We start from the raw sequence: 20,473 nt of genomic DNA, 5'->3' as shown, positions 1-20,473 counted from the left end.
AATAAAGGGAAACTCTAGCTGAATGCATTTAATAGCTAGATACTTAAACTATTTACATTTTGTATATAAAATATAAACCCCCCAAAACCCAACAGTACATGTAATAAATCTATTGTTTGTGATACGAGCCATATAAACTAGCAGGATACTCGGTCAGTTTTCCCCATTTCTAAATAAAGTGAATACGCGGCTTAAAGCCTTGGAGTGGAAGGAACGAAAGTGATCTGGCGCCCCCTGTCGTCGAGCAGGGAAACAACAAGAACATAATGTATTTTTCTTTTACAGATTGGATGTACAGCCGCTCACAGACGTTTCTGCCCTCCAGCCTCTCTGTGTTTGTGAGACCTCACGTCCTGTCTTCTGCGAGCCCTGACTCGTCTTATCAGGCGCTTTGACCGGGCCGTGTGGTCCTGTGTGCCTGAAAATTCATGCTGCAAGCTTAATGTTACGTGTTGATATCGTCAAAAAAACAGCTGGATGCTACCCGGCTAGCGAGCGCTAGCAGAGCAGCCTCTGCGGGGATCGAGTCGGCGAAACAGGAGTGGGAGGATGGGTCGCTGCCTGGTAAGACAGCCTACCTAATTTATTAAGCGAGAGCCGGTGGTGTTCGAAGCTTCGTTTACAAAGAAGTAAATGCCGAGCTTTAAGCGGTCGCTGAGACTTAAACTGTCGTTTTGTGTGCAGTGATCAGAGAGGATGAGGAGTCGCAGTAACTCAGGAGTGCGGCTGGACGGCTATGCCCGGCTGGTCCAGGAGACTATCCTGTGCCATCAGGTGAGTTCAGACATGCACCAGAGACGAGGCAGCGCAGTAAAGCTGGAGCACTTCCGCAAAGGTGGAGTGGAGTAAGGGCCCCTTTTTGCGCAATGTTACTGAGAAACGTTTGAATGAAGCAATAATTCAAGATCTAAATGTGGAAGCACTTATTTCAAAATGAAGTATGTTGCATACTGTGATTACAGTTACTGATGCGTTACTACCCGTGTACTAGTTTAGATGTTGCAGAATGTACGTGGTTGTATATGAAATACTTTCATACATTATTTCAGACACTATAGTCCATTTGAACGTTTAAGTCATGTAAACTTTAAACGAGACAACACCAGGACCCAGTGTTATGGATTTCAGTTATGCACATATCCTTGATTTCTCCTTCAGAAGCATTCTAGGTATAGACATGTTTTGCAGCCCATATAGGTTAGAGTTCAGCCAAAAGTGAGCTGCACAGAAATAAACAAAGTGTGGGCAAAGTTCAGGCACTGGAACAGGCTTAGGACTGGAAAGCTATGTACTGTTATCTCCTGGCTCTTGAGCTCACATTGAGGCACCATCAACAGCTGTCTATGCTAAACTGTGACCCAGAGAGTACTCAACTGATAGGAAACAGCATCAGCTTTCCAGGCATAGCATATACTGATATGTCGGGGTATATGTTTAGTGAGAGAGGAGGGGGTGACACACTGATGTCTCAGGCTCCTCCAAATATAAACTGCAACTGCTGTATTATTGTTATTGGGCACACATGAACTTTCAGTAACTTTCAGTCAAAGGACTTTGATACTTTTTAACAATTTCAGTTTGAATTGTAATCAGTGGGACCATGCTTTCATTCATTTTCAGCTCTGCTCATAGGAGATCACAATAACACATATAAGAATAATAGCTATGAATCTGTGATAGCCAAAGAAGAATCACGCCTCGTCGACTTAAAGTGTGTATTGGGTCCTGTCTGTGCGTTGTAATCGTTGGTGGAGTGTTCAGCAGCTAGCTAAAAAGCTGCAGCTGTGTGTCTTGTCGTGGATCTTTCACACATGGATTATAGAAAAAAGCTCCTGCTCCTTCAAGCTTGACCAAAATTTGCACCAGCCCACATGGATAAATCAAATACTCTCTGGAGAAAAATGTTATGGTCAGATGAGACAAACATTGAGCTGTTTGGAAGAGTAAAGCTGAGGCTTTCAAACCTAAGAACACTTTACAAACTGTCAAGCATGGTGGTGGTAGCATCATGCTCTGTAGCTGTAATGCTGCTTATGATACTGGTACATTGCACAAAGTGGATGGAATAATGAAGGATGACTATCTTCAAATTCTTCAGCTTCACGTCAGATCAACAGCTAGAAAGTTGAAACTTGGACACAGTTGGGTTTTCCAACGGGACAATGATCCCAAACACACCAGAATTGGTTTTGGAATGGAGCTTCTGTAAAGGCCTTCCCAAAGCCCTGACTTCAGAAATGTTAAAGATTTGTGTTTGTGGTACAATCATTCAACTCTCAAAAAACAAAACAAAACCCTAAATCACAATTATGATCACATTCAGGCTCATGATGAGTGCAGGTAAACTATTGACCACAACTGTATCCTTCACACCACCCCTGTCTTTACTATTAGTTAACATGTCACATGTGTCTTGGTTTCAGAATCCAGTGACAGGACTTCTTCCTGCCAGTGCGCAGAAGAAGGATGCCTGGGTGAGGGATAATGTTTACAGTGTCCTGGCGGTGTGGGGGCTGGGAATGGCCTACCGGAAGAATGCAGACCGCGATGAAGACAAGGCCAAAGCTTATGAACTGGAGCAGGTGTGTTTGCAACATAAATAGAGCGAGTGAAAAAGGGGCCTGTGCATTCTTTCAGTTATCACGGGTTAAATATTTGAGGATAGCAATACTTAGTAAAACTTTAATGAATGTGGGCTGTAGTTAAGCTAAAGTATCACATTAGCTCAACATAAAATATTGTTTTACTCTTAAATAGCTTAAAGTGAAAGTGAATATAAAAGAATCACATTTGTTTTGGTCAGCACTGCGATCATAACGTTTTAGTAGGCTTTAGAAAGAAGAGGATTAAAGAAAGAGGAAAGGATTATTTCATTCTGACATAACATAGTGCACATGCTGAACATGCACAGGCTTTCACCCATACATACAACCTACAGTGCATGTACTGAGTGCCATCAATCAACAAGTAGCACTCTGCCCCTAATTATAGAGTAAGGTGTTATAATGTCTAACTTTAAAATCAGGCCAGCACTGATAAAAGTTTCTGATTAAGATTCATTAAACGAATTGCTAAAAATTATCTAATGTGTATGAAAAAAAACCCCAATTCATAGTTCTGTTAGAATTTTTTAAGTACATTTTTAGCTCTTGTAACTTTGAGTCAGTGTTTAATAGTCCAAGCTGATAAATTTGCTAACCTGTTTGATAGAATACAGCACATTGCAAAAGTCTCGAGCCCCCCTCCACGGGTTCTTGTGGGAAATGTGAGAATAAATACACAGAGCTACAAGAGATGATTGTAACTGTTTCCTTTCCAGCTTGCTAGAAATAGAAAGTAAATTGCATCACGGTGAGATTTTTGCCGTTTACTGATAGAGCTGTTTTTGTTTGCTGGCAGAGTGTGGTGAAACTGATGCAGGGGCTTCTGCAGTGCATGATGAGACAGGTAAGATATACCCTGGGTTTGAGTATTGGACTGCTGGGCAAACAAAACAAACAACTTGATGACGTCGCTTTGTACTGTGGAATTATTGACGTTGCTGATTAGCTTATGAAGAAACTCATTATAAACTTAGCTAAAGCTATAGACAAAAAACAATGCGTCTTTGGTCATGTGTTTCCAGGTGGCCAAGGTGGAGAAGTTCAAACACACCCAGAGTACAAAAGATTGCTTGCATGCCAAATATGATACTCCCACTTGTGCCACAGTGGTCAGAGATGATCAGTGGGGTCATCTCCAGGTGGACGCCACCTCGATTTACCTGCTGATGCTGGCACAGATGACAGCCTCAGGTACAATAGTGATGCAGACTGCTTTTTTTATGTATATATATAATTTTTGCCTTTTCTTTGCCTTGGTGTTGTAACATCATGTTATTAAAGAATGAGTTTTCCTTTGTTCAAACAGAACTGAACATAGTTGTTATCTTATCCCGCAGGTCTTCGTATCATTTCCAACCTGGACGAGGTAGCCTTCATCCAAAACTTGGTCTTCTACATAGAGGCTGCCTACAAAGTAGCGGTGGGTAATGTTTTTTAGAGGTCTTGTTTGGGTATGTGGTGTCTGGAGGGTGACATATGAGTAGTTAAATGAAAAGACACAGAATAAAAGCTGCTCCCAAAGTATGTGCATGTCGAGTCTTCTACTGTAACACGTCCAGATGTTTGGAAACACTTCTGGGTTTTGGACTGACTTCAGAGGAGTGTAACCACAGGTTTTTGAAACAATGAATGAAAGAATTATTAGTAAAAAGTCAGAGGTTTGTTTGTTTGTTTGTTTTGTTTCTGTTATCATAGTTTAATGATAAATTAGTGGAATAGGCTTTTCAGTGCCATGATGAGTTTCAGTACTGGAGAGTTGCTATAAAGAAATGAAGCCATGACCATTTTTACCACTGCAGGACTATGGAATGTGGGAACGAGGTGACAAGACTAACCAGGGCATTCCTGAGCTCAATGCCAGCTCTGTAGGAATGGCTAAGGTACAAAGGATATGTGATATTTAATAATTATCAGCATTTATGATACACTGTACTGTCCATTCATGGATATAGGGATTCATCTGCATATGCACGTTGCAGGCAGCGCTTGAAGCTATAGATGAGCTGGATCTGTTTGGTGCTCATGGAGGGCCAAAGTCAGTAATCCATGTGTTGCCTGATGAAGTCGAACACTGTCAGGTATCATTTTTAATTAGCCTTTAGCTATGGTAGCATCACCTCTGTTTGTCTTTCTTGTATTCAGCGTGCTGTTTTTCCCCTTCAGTCTATTCTGTGCTCCATGCTGCCAAGAGCTTCAACTTCAAAGGAAATAGATGCTGGTCTTCTGTCCATTACTTCTTTCCCTGCGTTTGCTGTGGAGGATGCTGACCTGGTGGCCGTGACGAAGTCAGAGATCATAAGCAAACTGCAGGTGAAGTCAAAGCATAAACAAGCTGGACATTTCTGCCAAGGAAAAGTATATTGTTTGGTATTTTGACCTGCGCTCTTTAAATTCTACTCTTTGCTTTATTTCAGGGTCGCTATGGCTGCTGTCGCTTTATCAGGGACGGATATCGTTGTCCCAAAGAGGTGATATATTCTAGTATTAAGGCTCATGGGACATGTAAATGCATTACAGCAGCGAACCCAGGGAGGAGGTGCTCTTTTTTAGTGAAGAGTATAGATGTCTATGTTTTTTTGCAGGAAAGCTTATGTAAGCTCCTGATCTTTCTCTCTAGGATCCATCTCGGCTGCATTATGATCCTGCTGAGCTCAAGCTATTTGAGAATATTGAGTGTGAGTGGCCTGTGTTTTGGACTTACCTCATCCTGGATGGTATTTTTGCTGGTGATCAAGTTCAGGTAAAGCAACCAAAGACACTGGTTCATATGCACTTTCTGCTGTACTCACACAATCATTGAGTCACTTTGGATATGGCTTTTTTAACAATAACAACAAATTTGCTTTTGTACAGGTGCAAGAGTACCGTGAAGCACTGGAGGGTGTTTTAATCAGAGGGAAGAATGGCATTAAGTTGGTGCCTGAACTTTATTCTGTTCCTCCTGACAAGGTATCCTAGACTCACGGAGAGCACAAGATACAGTTAGTGCAGTTAGTACCTCTGTACACCACCATAGTATGGGTTATATTTTAAAATGAATGTGTGTTTTAAGAGTATTAACAAAAGTATTGCATTAGCTATGTAGGAATTACAGCCATTTTTAAACATGGTCCCACATTTTGACAGATATACAGTGGGGCAAAAAAGTATTTAGTCAGCCACCGATTGTGCAAGTTCCCCCACCTAAAATGATGACAGAGGTCAGTAATTTGCACCAGAGGTACACTTCAACTGTGAGAGACAGAATGTGAAAAAAAAAATCCATGAATCCACATGGTAGGATTTGTAAAGAATTTATTCGTAAATCAGGGTGGAAAATAAGTATTTGGTCAATAACAAAAATACAACTCAATACTTTGTAACATAACCTTTGTTGGCAATAACAGAGGTCAAACGTTTACTATAGGTCTTTACCAGGTTTGCACACACAGTAGCTGGTATTTTGGCCCATTCCTCCATGCAGATCTTCTCAAGAGCAGTGATGTTTTGGGGCTGTCGTCGAGCAACACGGACTTTCAACTCCCGCCACAGATTTTCTATGGGGTTGAGGTCTGGAGACTGGCTAGGCCACTCCAGGACTTTCAAATGCTTCTTACGGAGCCACTCCTTTGTTGCCCGGGCGGTGTGTTTTGGATCATTGTCATGTTGGAAGACCCAGCCTCGTTTCATCTTCAAAGTTCTCACTGATGGAAGGAGGTTTTGGCTCAAAATCTCACGATACATGGCCCCATTCATTCTGTCCTTAACACGGATCAGTCGTCCTGTCCCCTTGGCAGAAAAACAGCCCCATAGCATGATGTTTCCACCCCCATGCTTCACAGTAGGTATGGTGTTCTTGGGATGCAACTCAGTATTCTTCTTCCTCCAAACACGACGAGTTGAGTTTATACCAAAAAGTTCTACTTTGGTTTCATCTGACCACATGACATTCTCCCAATCCTCTGCTGTATCATCCATGTGCTCTCTGGCAAACTTCAGACGGGCCTGGACATGCACTGGCTTCAGCAGCGGAACACGTCTGGCACTGCGGGATTTGATTCCCTGCCGTTGTAGTGTGTTACTGATGGTGACCTTTGTTACTTTGGTCCCAGCTCTCTGCAGGTCATTCACCAGGTCCCCCCGTGTGGTTCTGGGATCTTTGCTCACCGTTCTCATGATCATTTTGACCCCACGGGATGAGATCTTGCGTGGAGCCCCAGATCGAGGGAGATTATCAGTGGTCTTGTATGTCTTCCATTTTCTGATGATTGCTCCCACAGTTGATTTTTTCACACCAAGCTGCTTGCCTATTGTAGATTCACTCTTCCCAGTCTGGTGCAGGTCTACAATACTTTTCCTGGTGTCCTTCGAAAGCTCTTTGGTCTTGGCCATGGCGGAGTTTGGAGTCTGACTGTTTGAGGCTGTGGACAGGTGTCTTTTATACAGATGATGAGTTCAAACAGGTGCCATTCATACAGGTAACGAGTGGGGGACAGAAAAGCTTCTTACCGAAGACGTTACAGGTCTGTGAGAGCCAGAGATTTTCATTGTTTGAGGTGACCAAATACTTATTTTCCACCCTAATTTACGAATAAATTCTTTACAAATCCTACAATGTGAATTCATGGATTTTTTTTTTCACATTCTGTCTCTCACAGTTGAAGTGTACCTCTGGTGCAAATTACTGACCTCTGTCATCATTTTAAGTGGGGGAACTTGCACAATCGGTGGCTGACTAAATACTTTTTTGCCCCACTGTATGCACCCGTTCTCATAGTAAGGGCTACATTATTGTGTCATGGTCTGACCTAATCCACCTTTCATTGCTTTGTTTTGTTAGACCAGTAATTTTTTAAAGCGGTCTTGAGCAGTAATTCTCTAAGCTTTCTGAAGATCTTTCGAAGTTTGTCTTTGGTCATTGGCATCCTCTTTTTCAGTCCAGTCCTCATATCTGACCATTTTCAGAGAAATGCTTTTTATGGTTTGTTGTTACTGACCTGTGAATCGTTCTGGCATAAAAAGGCAAATAACTCAAGGGATGAACCTGTGTTGTATCAACACATAACAGACAACTTGGCAAAAAAAAAGAAAGATAAATTATATCTTGAAGCATTTTGTTACTATCTGGGGAGGACGAAAGAAGCTTTTTTTTGTCTACTACATTTCTTTGGCATATATTTCAATTAAATCACTGCACCTATTTCCCATTTTCCTAGTGAAATATACAAAATGATGGGGGACTCAAGATTGTGCTGTAAATTAGTCTAAAGAAACTTAATCAAAGATACAAAATTGAGTCTTTCATGAAGAATACTTTTAAAATGTCTGTTGTAATATGACACATATGCCATAGGAGCAGCTTTTACATGTGCAATGCTATTGTAGTGTATTATTTTATATTTTTTCAGTATCAAGTTTAACCATAATTCGTTGCATTGTCCTCTAAAAATCAAAAGGTAAAAAAATGGTTGTGCCAAAAAAATGTTTTATTTATTATTTATATATTTACTATTTGTTCTATATAGTTTGTAGAAGTCATTAAACTTTGTTTAATGACAAATTTTAGACAAGTGGAAAAATTAGCTAACTAATGATGGTTTAGCGCTAATTAGGGAACATTAGCATACTAGCATTTGCTAATTAGCTAATTGCTGCGGTTAATACTCTTTTCCCTGTTTTTTGTCATCATCTATATTCTATAAAGTTGTAGTTTTGTTCACCTAAGGGTTATTTTTGCTAATTTTACTCATACATTGTCAATCTGTTGGGTAGAAATATTAGCTCCAGACTCTGTCTGCTCCCTGCTGTTCTGTTTACCTGTTGTGATAAAGACAGGGACTGTTTCAGTGTATATATCTGTTTATTAAGATACCAAAAAAATATGTACCTCTTGCAGGTTGAGGAGGAGTATAGCAATCCTCACTCAGTAGACAGGGTAGCCATGGGTCAGCTGCCACACATGTGGGGACAGTCACTCTACATCTTGGGGTGCCTTCTGGCTGAGGTAGGTCCTGAGCTACACACTAGCTTAAATGTTAGCTAGCCACAAGGCAACTGTTTGTTATCATTGTGTGTATGGCAGACAAATTGGGAATAATGCAGTATTCGAACAGACATTCAATACACAAAAACCACCTCACTTTTTATACGTATAAGCATTCAACGAATGTTATAAATCTTCTGCTTCGTCTTGCCTTTTCTTTTCGGATTAAGGGTTTTTTAGCACCAGGAGAGATAGATCCGCTCAACAGGAGATTCTCTACAAGCTTCAAACCAGATGTTGTGGTACAAGGTTGGTGATTAATTTGTAGGAAACTGATATGGGCTGAGAGTTAAAGTCTGGTACATTAAGCAAGATATTAACTAAACACTGCTTTGAAAATAGAGGGACTTTCAGCTTCAGTAACCAATGTCACATTTCTGAAATTAGTCATTTCTGATGTTCTAAAGTCAGCATATTTTTGTACACACCAATGCACCATTGTGCACACCAATTCATGCAAGCACTTTTTTATGCTTAAATGCTTTTTATCTAACACTCCAATAAATGCATCGGAGAGCAACTTGGGTTTAGTAACTTGCCCCAGGATATTTGGCATCCAGACTGGAGCAGCCAGATATTGAACTACCAACATTTTAATATATTTTAAAAATCTTTAAATATCTAAATTGCTTTTTATATGTTTGTTTTTTTTTAGTTTGTGTTCTAGCAGAGTCGGAGGAGATCCAGGAGTTGTTAAGAGATCTGGGGATCGAGGTACAAACGATGGCAGAAGTTCTGCCCATCAGGGTCATGCCAGCTCGCATCCTGAGCCATGTCTATGTTAGACTGGGTAAACGAGCACTCTTTTCCTTACAGTGTACACCTGTGCATGTGTGTTCATATTAAAATAAATAAGAGTACCATCTGGTGTCTCTGCCACAGGGAACAGCAAGAAGCTGAGTCTGAGTGGGCGGCCGTACAGACACATTGGTGTCCTGGGAACATCCAAATTCTACGAGATCCGAAATCGCTCTTACATATTCACCCCTCAGGTAAAACTAGGGCATGTTGTGACCTTGTTATGTTAGCCACATTAACATTAATAATTGAACAATAAATATTTGAATTTCTATATTTCTGCTTGGCCCCCCCCTTTGTTCAGTTTCTGGATCAGCACCATTTCTATCTGGCTCTGGACAACCAGATGATTGTGGAGATGTTACGGACCGAACTGGCCTATCTCTCTTGTTGCTGGAGGATGACAGGGCGGCCCACGCTCACATTCCCAATCACCCGTAGCATGCTGGGTAATAACCAAAGCATATCAGTCTGTAATTGTTCTACATAATATAATTAATAATGTACTGTATTTTTAAGCTAATATAAAAAATAAACTTAGATGTTTAGACTGCATGTTCAAACAGGAGATGTCACTGCTGAACACATGAACTGTGAGTAGCTCCTAATTTTTTACCTGATGAATGTCCATCTTTTTTCTGTCTAGATGAAGATGGAGAAACAATTGATTCATGTATCCTGTCAACTCTAAGGAAACTACAGGATGGCTATTTTGCTGGAGCGAGGTTTGTTTCCCTCTATAGCTTAAAACAACAGATGATGTGACTTTTGTATAAAGTTTGTGGCTGACCACTACAGGGTGCAGATGTCAGACGTCTCCAGTGTCCAGACCACTTCTTTTCACACTCGTCTCAGCTTCCTGGATGAAGAGAATGATGACATATTGCTTGAGGATGGAGGCGATGATGATGATGGATATGGAGAGGAGTATAATATCTGTCGTCCCTCGGGTAATTACTTATTGTCCAAGACTGTACAGCAGTTGTGTGGCACAATTAATTTGTCCTGTTTGTAAACATGGTTCAATTCGATTTAACTCTAGATGACTCAGAAGATGTATTTGACCAGTACCTCACCCAGCTCCTTCACAGCACCACTACCAAGTGCCATCTTCCTCCCATCCAGAGGGGGCAGCACCATGTCTTCAGTCCAGAACATACCACAAGAGACATCCTGTCTTTTATGGCACAGGTCCAGGGCCTGAACATTCCCAGTGAGTTTCTCAACAATGTAATGACCATGCTAGTTTTCATGCTAGTGCAGATACACTAACCATAGTGTGTATTTAAAAGATGGATGTGGTCACCACAATGCCACCAATTGTTTTGTGAAGCCTTGTCTTGAGCGTTTTGGTTGTTTTGTTTATTTGAGACAAGCACAGTGTCAGTGTGACTGAAAATGTTTGCTGAGGTCACACATTAAGCAAGGACTTTCACCCCCTGCTGGCCATTAGAAGGACAGGCAGGTTTATGGCACTCGAGCACTGGCTTCACCCTCCTATCACAGCCATCTTTTATAAGGAGTCTGTAATGATATAATAAGACTGATGTTAGATTTTTTTGACATCAAAGTAACAAATCTTGTTAAAACACTAAGCCATTGTCAAGCCTGTCAAACCTGCACAGGTCTGGTCTACCTCCTGAACCCAAGGGACGAGTCATCACAGTGCAAGCTGTTACTGCAGTAAAAACTGTGATTGAAGGAATTTTCTAATAATAATCCAGTAATAAGCAAAGGTCCCTGTTTAACAGCAAAGCAGAGACCTTAAAAGGCATTTTTTTGTAATAAGCTGCCAGTGTGTTAAAAAGCAGAGACTCTCTTTTTAATGCTCCGTTTTAATGACACGTATTTTCAGAGTCTTCCATGTATCTGCCTGTGACTCCGGTCAAGAGCAAACATCGCAAATCTCTCAACCTTCTTGATGTTCCTCATCCTCAGCACGGCCCACAGGCGAAACAGCACAAGGTAGGCACAGCACATCCTTCCACCAGCAAACTCACTTCTCTCATGACGTCAGTATTGCTATGAGTACATTTGTCTAACCCTGGCACTTTTCCTTTACTAGTCACACTCTGCTGCTGATCTTCATCTGCCGCGAGACTCTCAGGGCAACACAGACTTTGAAGCATTGGTCAGGCAGCTAAAAGAATGCCCCACTCTTCAGGACCAGGCTGACATCCTCTACATTCTCTATGTGATGAAGTATGATTATCAAGACAAAAGTAGAGCAAACGTTTGATTAAAAAATGCTGCTTTTGTAATTGCCCGTCGTGTGTTTTTGTTCTCTTGAGCAGAGGAGCTGATTGGCTGGTGGAGTTGTCAGGTCCTGGGCAGGGTGGGGTCAGTGTGCGATCACTGTTGGAGGAGCTGTACGTAGAAGCCGGAGCCTGTAAAGAGTGGGGGCTCATTAGGTACATCTCTGGAATACTGCGCAAGAGGGTGGAGGTCCTCGCTGAGGTCAGTGTCTTAGGAAAAAGGTGGCTTAGCACCTGGTTGGAGATTATTTTAAACAAAGTGTGTCAGCAACTTGCAGCAGAGATTATGTGCTTGACTTGGACACCTAAGTAGTAAGACAGCACTACCACCAACAGCATGATGATGCCATTCCACATGTAGCCACAAATTGACCTTACAAACATATATCATAAATCATGTATACTTATTCAGTCTTTATCCATGTCATTGGTATCTTCCATGTGGATCAGTCACTGTGATCAGATATCTGGACTTGTTCTGATCCAGTGTTGTTGAATCATTGCTGACTGTTTGTTGACCTACCCTATTCCTCCTGCAACAAACAGCTTCAGTCACTCACTCATGCTACAAGTAAGATTTAGGAAGTTCCTAATAGGTGTGTTTTGAACAGGATCAACAGTGTCCATGGCCATTTATTAATAATTCATTCCACATGTATTTGTCCTTTCTGCAGGCCTGCACAGATCTGATTTCCCATCACAAGCAGCTGACTGTAGGTCTACCTCCTCAACCCAGGGAAAGAGTGATCACAGTGTAAGCCGTTATTGCAGTAAAACAGTGTGGCTGAAGAAATCTTCCAATAATAATCCAAGGTCTCTGTCCTGATTCTTTTCAGCCCTCTTCCGCCAGATGAGTTAAACAACCTCATCTACGAAGCCAGTGGTCAGGACATCAGTGTAGCAGTGGTCACTCAGGTAAATCAGTCACCGTTTGGACTGACTGATAATTTTTTCACACACCAATCTTACAGCCTTGAACTGTGTGTGTCTGTCATGTAGGAAATCATGGTGTATCTAGCCATGTATGTGCGCTCCCAGCCCGCTCTGTTCGGGGACATGCTCAGACTCAGGATAGGACTCATCATGCAAGTGATGGCCACTGAGTTAGCTCGCAGCCTGCACTGTTCTGGTAGGAAAAAACACCCAAACACAACGTACACATGCACATGCACGCATAACCGAGTGGTTGAGCAAAGGAATTAAGTCTGCAGAGTGTGCAATATGAAAAGCTTGAAATGTCTTTGTAGGGGAGGAGGCGTCAGAGAGTTTGATGAGCCTGAGTCCATTTGGCATGAAGAACCTACTGCATCACATCCTCAGTGGCAAAGAATTTGGGGTGGAGAGAAGCAGTGAGTTTTGTTGTTCCCTATGCATCCATCCCTCATCCCTCAGGAACAGCTGAACACCTTTGTAATAATCATGGTCATATATTTTGTTGCTCTCACACAGAGTCTATGTATTCTACACCAGATCAGGAACCTTGTTACTTAAAATGATTAATCAGGAAAAAATTTATTTGACTTCCCCTTAAACAATCCTGAATCTTTGATCTGTGACTCCTGTTTTTTTTCCCATCAGTGCGCCCAATCCAGTCTGCAGCCACTAGCCCTGCGATATCCATCCATGAACTAGGTCACACAGGAGCTACAAAGACTGAACGCACAGGAATACACAAGCTAAAGAGTGAGATAAAACAGGTGGGAATAATAGGACATAGAATTCTAAGTATTGTAATTTAAGTATATATATTTAATCTGCTTCAAGTGCCTTTTTATCTATCTATCTATCTATCTATCTATCTATCTATCTATCTATCTATCTATCTATCTATCTATCTATCTATCTATCTATCTATCTATCTATCTATCTATCTATCTATCTATCTATCTATCTATCTATCTATCTATCTATCTATCTATCTATCTATCTGTGAATATACTGACACTGTTCTTCTCTTTTTGCAGCTGGATGACTCTCGCCCTACAAGTGTGGGTTGGCTTTAATAATATCTAGCATGTGACTTTTTCTGACCTTGGTCTAAATGACTAAATCAGTCTAAATCCATAGCTGGAGTGACTCTCATCCCATCCCATGACAGTAGGAGAACAAGACTTGGACTTCAGATAACTTTTCTGCAGTTTGATGAACCAGTCCAGACCTTCATTAAGCTGTTTTCCCCCCACCCCCATAACCCATCTTGTTATAGCATTTGGTCATGGATTGGCATGGTTTGTTTGTTAAAGGATTTCTGTTGTGATCAGCCCTGTCCAGCTATCGTTTTGCTTACAGCAGTCTTTCTCGTGTGCTGATTTTCGCAGCTCTGTTGTCATTTTTACTCATGCCCTTGCTCTGTGTGGCTCCAGCGCCATCATATTTGCAGTGCGACAGCCGTGTGAACCATCTCAAACTGTTCTCTGTCATCTGTCATCCATATCCATGTGTAGATCTTCAGTGGCGGTTTTTCCTTGAGTAGCAATGTCACATCGCCTCGCTCTACGGTAAACCATTTCACCTCGCCTGCTTCATGTCACCTTATTTGTTTTATTAAGGTTGCAATAGGAAGTATGTGTAGACCAAGCAAACTCCATTCGGATTTCATAGTTTATGTAGATATCTTACAACGGTTTTAATGAGAAAGCAAGCGCTCACAAATGTACCCAACTAACAAGTATAGTGTGTTAGAGCTCAATTGATAACTTTCATCTATTTATAAATGATGAAACAGTACATATCAAGACAAGATTCCAATTCTTTGCATTATGTTAAAAACAACGTTAACATAACGTTTTTATTTGATCTCATATCAGCACGGGCTCTACTGTGGCCGAAGCCTGGGGTAGCTTGTGATCATAAATCTCTGGGTCTGGGAGACGTCTGCATTTATAATAGCTTGGCAAAAATAACCCTGGGTGTGTTTATCATAATGAAGCAATGTGGCAGCTGTTGCAACATTATACTGTATCATTTCTGGTTGGAAGATAATTAGTAAAGGCACAAGCTATATCAGGCTGTTACTACGGCTACAACACTAGTTAGTAAGCTCTTTAGAGTATTTATCATTAACACCAATAATATAATAATAGCAGCCTTGTCCTTCAGCATATATACTAAAGTGCTTTTTTGCCAAGTTTGATGGAGTGTCAGTATGCATGGATAACTGCATGAAAGGTGGAAAAGCTATCATTTCGTGGTCTGGTGAGCTAAAAAAAAAGTGCTCCAATATTTCAACCTTTTTTACATGTTTTGGCTCGCCACAGCGGTGCAGTAGCCCTTCCACTCCCAGTGGAATGCTGTCCCCGGTGAGCACTTGTCCAGGAGACGGCCAGCTGCACTGGGAGGAGAGGCAAGGCCAGTGGCTGAGGAGACGCAGGCTAGATGGTGCCATCAACAGAGTACCTATGGGTTTCTACCAAAAGGTGTGGAAGATCCTGCAGAAGTGCCACGGTCTGTCCATCGACGGATACGTGTTACCCTCTTCTACCACAAGAGAGGTAGATACTCGCAGACCTGCTGCAGATTTGGACTTCCTGCATATGTGTGTGTTTAAATTCTGTGTTTTCTGTTTAGATGACAGCAGGAGAGATTAAGTTTGCAGTGCAGGTTGAATCTGTGCTGAACCACGTCCCTCAGCCAGAGTACCGGCAGCTGCTAGTGGAGACGGTGATGGTTGTGGGCCTGATAGCGGACGTAGACGTGGACAACATCGGCGGCATCATCCACGTGGATCGCGTCTTGCATTTGGCCAATGACCTTTTCCTCAGTGACCAGGTACTAACAGAGAAAGGTTTTTGGTCTGTTGCAAGTATTCGTTCACTGAGCTTCACTCTGCGTTACCTCTTCATCTTTAGAAATCCCACGGCGCCAGTGAGTATTTCCTTGAGAAGGACCCAGCAACCGGAATCTGCAACTTTTTCTACGACAGCGCTCCTAGTGGTAGCTATGGCACCATGACCTATCTCTCCAAAGCAGCAGTCACTTACGTCCAGGACTTCCTGCCAAGTTCCAGCTGCCTGATGCAGTGAATGGGCAGACTGGTGTGTTTTACTAACAGACTCTATAAACACCCGAAGAGGCATGTTTCATAAAACTAACTTTTATCACCTCATACTGTTCATGCGGTGCTTGTAAGTATACTCTTTAATAAGCTGTGTAGCGCTCATATAACTGTTCTAACATCGTAGCCTTAGCTGCCAGTGCAGACCTCTGTATTTCAGTTTATTTCGTCTTTGTGAGTCTAGACCGTAAACCTATTTATTTTGTGAACGTGCTGCTCAGACGTATGTTTATGACATTTACAATCTTACTCTGTTGTCTGTCTTGTAATTTATCGTATGTTACAGTTCTATTCAGGCTCAGCATTTACCAGAGGAATGTCAATCATATGTGCACTACTTATTCTTCATAAATCAATTTCTGCTGTTATTCTCTATTTTTTACTTAGTAACATCGTAATTTATTGTTCTGCTGTAATTAATGAGATAATTCCCCAGATATGTGGGAAAAACAAGTAAAATATACAACTTGTGCCACAGATTAGCTTTTCACTCACACATGACCACGTTCATAACAACACATGTATTTATTTTTAAGTGTGATAGTTTCCATGTTCTTTATTATTTTGTTTTCATTGCAGCCAATTATGTTTTAGTACTAACAATACTCTGTTTGGGAACAGTTTTTTAAAAATCTGTGTTGTGTGTATAAAGATAAAAATCAGTCTATTTCTGCAAATCTCCAGGGTTATGCTACTGATATGTCTGGTCAACTTTACCTCAACATATACTAAAGGTTTGTTCATTTAGTGTGAAATAAAGAAAGAAAAAAAAGCTTTCATGTGTCTTTTTTAATATGCACATCCATTTTCCTGTTTCACAGAAAGGACTGCAATGTAGTAATTAATTTACAGCAAAAGTAAGTTAACGACTACCCAACAGGTGGAAGTTGGCCAGGTGTTTTCCTTGGCATAGACTAGCAGTGGGTGTCTAGTCTGTTTTCCCAGCTGCTGAAATGATAGTAGGCCTCTGTAGAGTACACCCAGCACAGACACACGCACACACAGGCAGGTATAGCCAACTTCCACGTTTATTGATATTTTTGTATTTTGACAGCTGACTCAGTCGCACCGTCTGACAGCTCGAGCCCAGCTGATCTCCCTTGGCCGCTCCTCCTCGTCTCACTATAAACACAGCGGAGGAGACCATCATTAGTCCATAAACAATATCAGCTGTTCTTACCAGCCTCGCGGCGCCGCCCCGTTGAGCCTTCCGCTCCACTCCTCCCCTGCAGCTGCGCCCGGGGCCACGCCTCCGCCACAGCCTCTTTTTGCTGACATTTTTATTTGCAATAGTAGCGCAGTAGAGTAACCACATGTGCAGTTAATGATGGCTCAGTGTCACTATTAGGGTGTCAGTTCTGTATAACAGAAGAACTGATATAACTAAAAAAAAACTACATTAAAGATTAAGGGAGACTTATTGTGCTAATTTCCAACTCTATAAAAATCCTCATGGACTACTAGATCATGATTACATGATTCACGTTTGACAGTAATTCTTTGTACTGAACTTTGGTGCAACCCGTGCACATTCACTCTCTATAACAAGCTTCTATATCACCCTCCAAGTCAACTTCCTTTTGAGCAACTTCTCTTAGCAAACAGGTTTGAACAGCGCCTCGAGGCAACTGTTGTTGTGATTTGGCGTTATATAAATAAAATTGAATTGAACAGCAAGGGAGTGTAGCTGCTGATGCATTTTGGCATCATAAAGATCTAAGACTCAAAGTGTGCATGTCCAGAACCATATCCATTTTCCAAAACAGTCCCATCTTTTATTAGAGACTTACAAAATTGTCCTAGTCATATGCAGGCCCGATTTGAATATAAGACATAAGTCAGACCATCTCAGACCTACTAAGTTTGTTATTTTGCAGCTTTTAACCTTTTACTGGGAACTTGAAATGCTTGCACACGGCAAATTTCACAACCCTAGAGAGTTACTGGAGGATATTACAAGACTGTTACCTTTTATCTTTCCTAAAAAAAAAAAAAGGTCATTGTTAAGATGCAAATCAAGGAACTGTTTACGATTCCTTGCCAGATAAAGCATTAATTGAAAATATAAATATTGTATTACAAATTGCTATATTCATATAGCTATTTTCTTAAAGTTGCAAAGTGCTTCATAACTGAAATTTTGTAAAGCATTAAAAAAACAAGAAAAAGTTAAAAACATTTGTTAAAAAAAAAATCTATTTGATTCAAATAAAAAATAAAATAAAAAATAAAAACGTTACCAGGATGTTGTTGTTCAGACAGGGGCTAAAATCCTGAGATGTGATAAAAACAAAACAAAAAAACAAACAAACATTGGGATTTGAATAACATTTGTGCAAAATGTTAACTCACTGCAGCTCGTGGACATTTCTGACTGTTTGCAAAAACTCACGAGCAAAAAAACAAATCCACCTATACCCAACCTCATACCGGTGTAATGACATAATTTCCCCGAAAGATGGCAGCATAACAGTGCTACTGTGATGTAAAGGTTTTCGCTAACTGCTACCAGAGACTGGTCTGATAAGCACCGGTCTGATAAGCACACTACAAATCCCATGTCACTGGTATCTGAAAAGATCTATGGCCTGTGTCCCTGTTCTTCTTCACCAACATTAGCTTTTTTGTGTGTTGTTTGCTTCTAAAATGCAGTTGAACGCTGCTCTGTCGACACAGTTGTGCTGCTTTCAAATACTGTGTGTAAAATCTGTCAAATTACCGTGGTGCGTTCAAGCGCTCTCCTTTTACCATATAATTGCTTCAAATTTAAGCAAGTATGATAATAATAATAATTTATTATAATTATAATTATGATGATAAAAATACACACTCCTTATTTTTTCTATAATTATAGTTGTTGGAATTGATATTTCTTATATTGTCATTTGTGCTAAAATATATAGATATATAATCATTGCCTTTATGTGTCCTAATATGGCTATCATTATGAAGAAAAGGCCGGACAGTCAGAGGATTTATTTTCAACCATCTAACATTTCCTTTATCTGTGTCTGTGCTAACAAAATGTGCTTTCTTTATTTAGAGTGCAGCTTAGTGCAGAGACGAGCTATGTTACATTTGGAATGGACCATGTTCTGTTTCTTGAGGTGCAAGACTTCACACCTTTAAATGTTCATTTGAGATATGACCTATTGCAAGTCCCTGTTTTTATGTTTAGCAAGACGCTTATGTCTGCTTTTCTGCATACCTCATACACACAGTTTAAGTTCATTGAAAGGTCATATGTGTATGTATGGTATGGCTGGAAACACACACACACACATACATGCACCTACACACAGAATACAGACACTGATGTTGTTCAGATATGACTGCTTAAGAATGTCACGTGTATTTGTAATTGCATATTCATGAATGATTGCTTGTTGACAATAAAAAGGGCTGTAGCGAAGGAATCAGTCAAAGTTGGCTAAGGACAGGTGAAGGCCTGGGCTGACTTCCCTCGCGAGCCACAAAGACAACAGAGCTCTGTCTTGACTTCTTTTGTCGTGCAGTTATTGAGTGTCTCGTTTTCCAGCGGGGTTTGTGTCTAGATAAACCCAACAATAGTTATTTAGACCAACTAGTAAATGAAGAGAAAATGTGTGTATACAACTGATGCCAAATCAGTTTCTAGCGTACTCTCCATCTCTGGACTCTGGTGGAGACAAGAATACATTTAACTAAACATCTTATAGTTTTGGACAAATAATTTAGGGACCTCCCACTGGACACTTATATTTTACAATTTAAGAAATAATAATAAAAAAATCATCAAATCATACTGATTACTTAACAGCGCTCATATAACTTTTACATAGTATTATAGTGTGCCAAGGTGACATTTAACGAATACATAACCAATGTTCCCTCTAATTTTTTATGTGTCTGAGCGAACACACAAACTCCCTGAGCGATCCCGTGGACCACTGTGAGCGACAGCAGATGCGTGCACTGTGGTCACGCCAGCATCGAATCCATCCAAGTTACATGGTTTATTAAAATAATCAAATTACAGCATTTATGTTAGACTACTTTTAATTAACTGCTTTATCCCACTTACAATGAAAATTTAAAAACATCTTGTTCATGACCTGTGTAGTATGTTAACACTATTAGAAGTAAAAATAACATGAACTCCAACTTTGAAAACACAACTTTTTATTATTATTATTTTTTGCTCTGACTTGTATTATGAGTCTGTGGTCTAGGAGAGAGTCCTGTAACTCTCTTTCTGCAAAATACAGTATATAAAGACCAATGCTGGGCAATTAATTATATAGTTACTTCTTCAAAAAAGTAACTCAGTTTTGCAAACAACAAAGTTTTTTGCAGCTGTTTACCTAAAAATGCAGCCAAGGCGTTTTTTTAAAATAAACATTTCAAACTATTTACAGAACAATCAGCTGTTCTGCATCAAATCTGATGCCACACAAATCATTTGTGCCACTCCAAAAAATAATTTCTGTCCACTATGAGATAAAGGAGAACAACAGCCTGATACCTGCAGGCCTGACAACAGGAGATGTATCACTGCTGTAACACCTGTAACATTCAGTAGTCGCCTCATTGTTCTGACACACACAACAAAACTATTGACTACACTACACACTAACTACACAAGATTTGCGCTAAACATCGCAAATCTCTCACATCTCAAAACACCGCCGTCACTCCTAAAACTTCCCCCTCCCTAAACAACTAAATGCCATGTTGCCATATCATTTTTTGATTGGTTGAC

General features: G+C 40.6%; 1 protein-coding gene across 3 annotated transcripts; it reads left to right on the top strand.

The window, feature by feature from the left end:
• The first annotated feature begins 265 nt into the window (after positions 1-265).
• On the top strand, positions 266-16,505 carry phka2 (phosphorylase kinase, alpha 2 (liver)). Of its 3 annotated transcripts, XM_085457904.1 has the most exons (33): positions 266-564; positions 685-774; positions 2,424-2,582; positions 3,400-3,447; positions 3,626-3,794; positions 3,941-4,023; positions 4,403-4,483; positions 4,583-4,681; positions 4,767-4,913; positions 5,018-5,071; positions 5,221-5,343; positions 5,457-5,552; positions 8,479-8,586; positions 8,796-8,874; positions 9,281-9,415; positions 9,508-9,617; positions 9,728-9,872; positions 10,070-10,148; positions 10,222-10,373; positions 10,466-10,636; positions 11,279-11,388; positions 11,489-11,625; positions 11,718-11,880; positions 12,353-12,432; positions 12,515-12,593; positions 12,678-12,807; positions 12,926-13,027; positions 13,257-13,375; positions 13,643-13,666; positions 14,123-14,176; positions 14,936-15,169; positions 15,246-15,446; positions 15,527-16,505. In XM_085457904.1, the coding sequence occupies exons 2-33, from the start codon at positions 697-699 to the stop codon at positions 15,698-15,700; spliced, it is 3,723 nt and encodes a 1,240-aa protein (XP_085314030.1). In that variant the 5' UTR covers positions 266-564; positions 685-696; the 3' UTR covers positions 15,701-16,505. The 3 variants fall into 3 exon arrangements, with proteins under 3 accessions (XP_085314030.1, XP_085314037.1, XP_085314042.1); XM_085457911.1 differs by lacking the exon at positions 13,643-13,666; XM_085457916.1 differs by lacking the exon at positions 14,123-14,176.
• The last annotated feature ends 3,968 nt before the right edge of the window (positions 16,506-20,473 follow it).

This window comes from Copadichromis virginalis, linkage group LG1 (assembly GCF_057382275.1).
Source record: "Copadichromis virginalis isolate Kocher_CV1m ecotype Utaka linkage group LG1, C_Virginalis_male_GT1.1, whole genome shotgun sequence".
In the NCBI taxonomy this organism is placed as follows: Eukaryota; Metazoa; Chordata; class Actinopteri; order Cichliformes; family Cichlidae; genus Copadichromis; species Copadichromis virginalis.
This window is presented reverse-complemented; position numbering and strand designations above follow the sequence as displayed.

What these genes read in the sequence shown, in the direction of transcription:
- phka2 (XM_085457904.1), top strand. Translation starts at nt 697, where the DNA reads ATGAGGAGTCGCAGTAACTCAGGAGTGCGGCTGGACGGCTATGCCCGG. An exon ending in CCAGGGCCTGAACATTCCCA is followed by an intron (nt 10,637 to 11,278) that starts GTGAGTTTCTCA and finishes ACGTATTTTCAG; the next exon opens with AGTCTTCCATGTATCTGCCT. An exon ending in AGGGAAAGAGTGATCACAGT is followed by an intron (nt 12,433 to 12,514) that starts GTAAGCCGTTAT and finishes GATTCTTTTCAG; the next exon opens with CCCTCTTCCGCCAGATGAGT.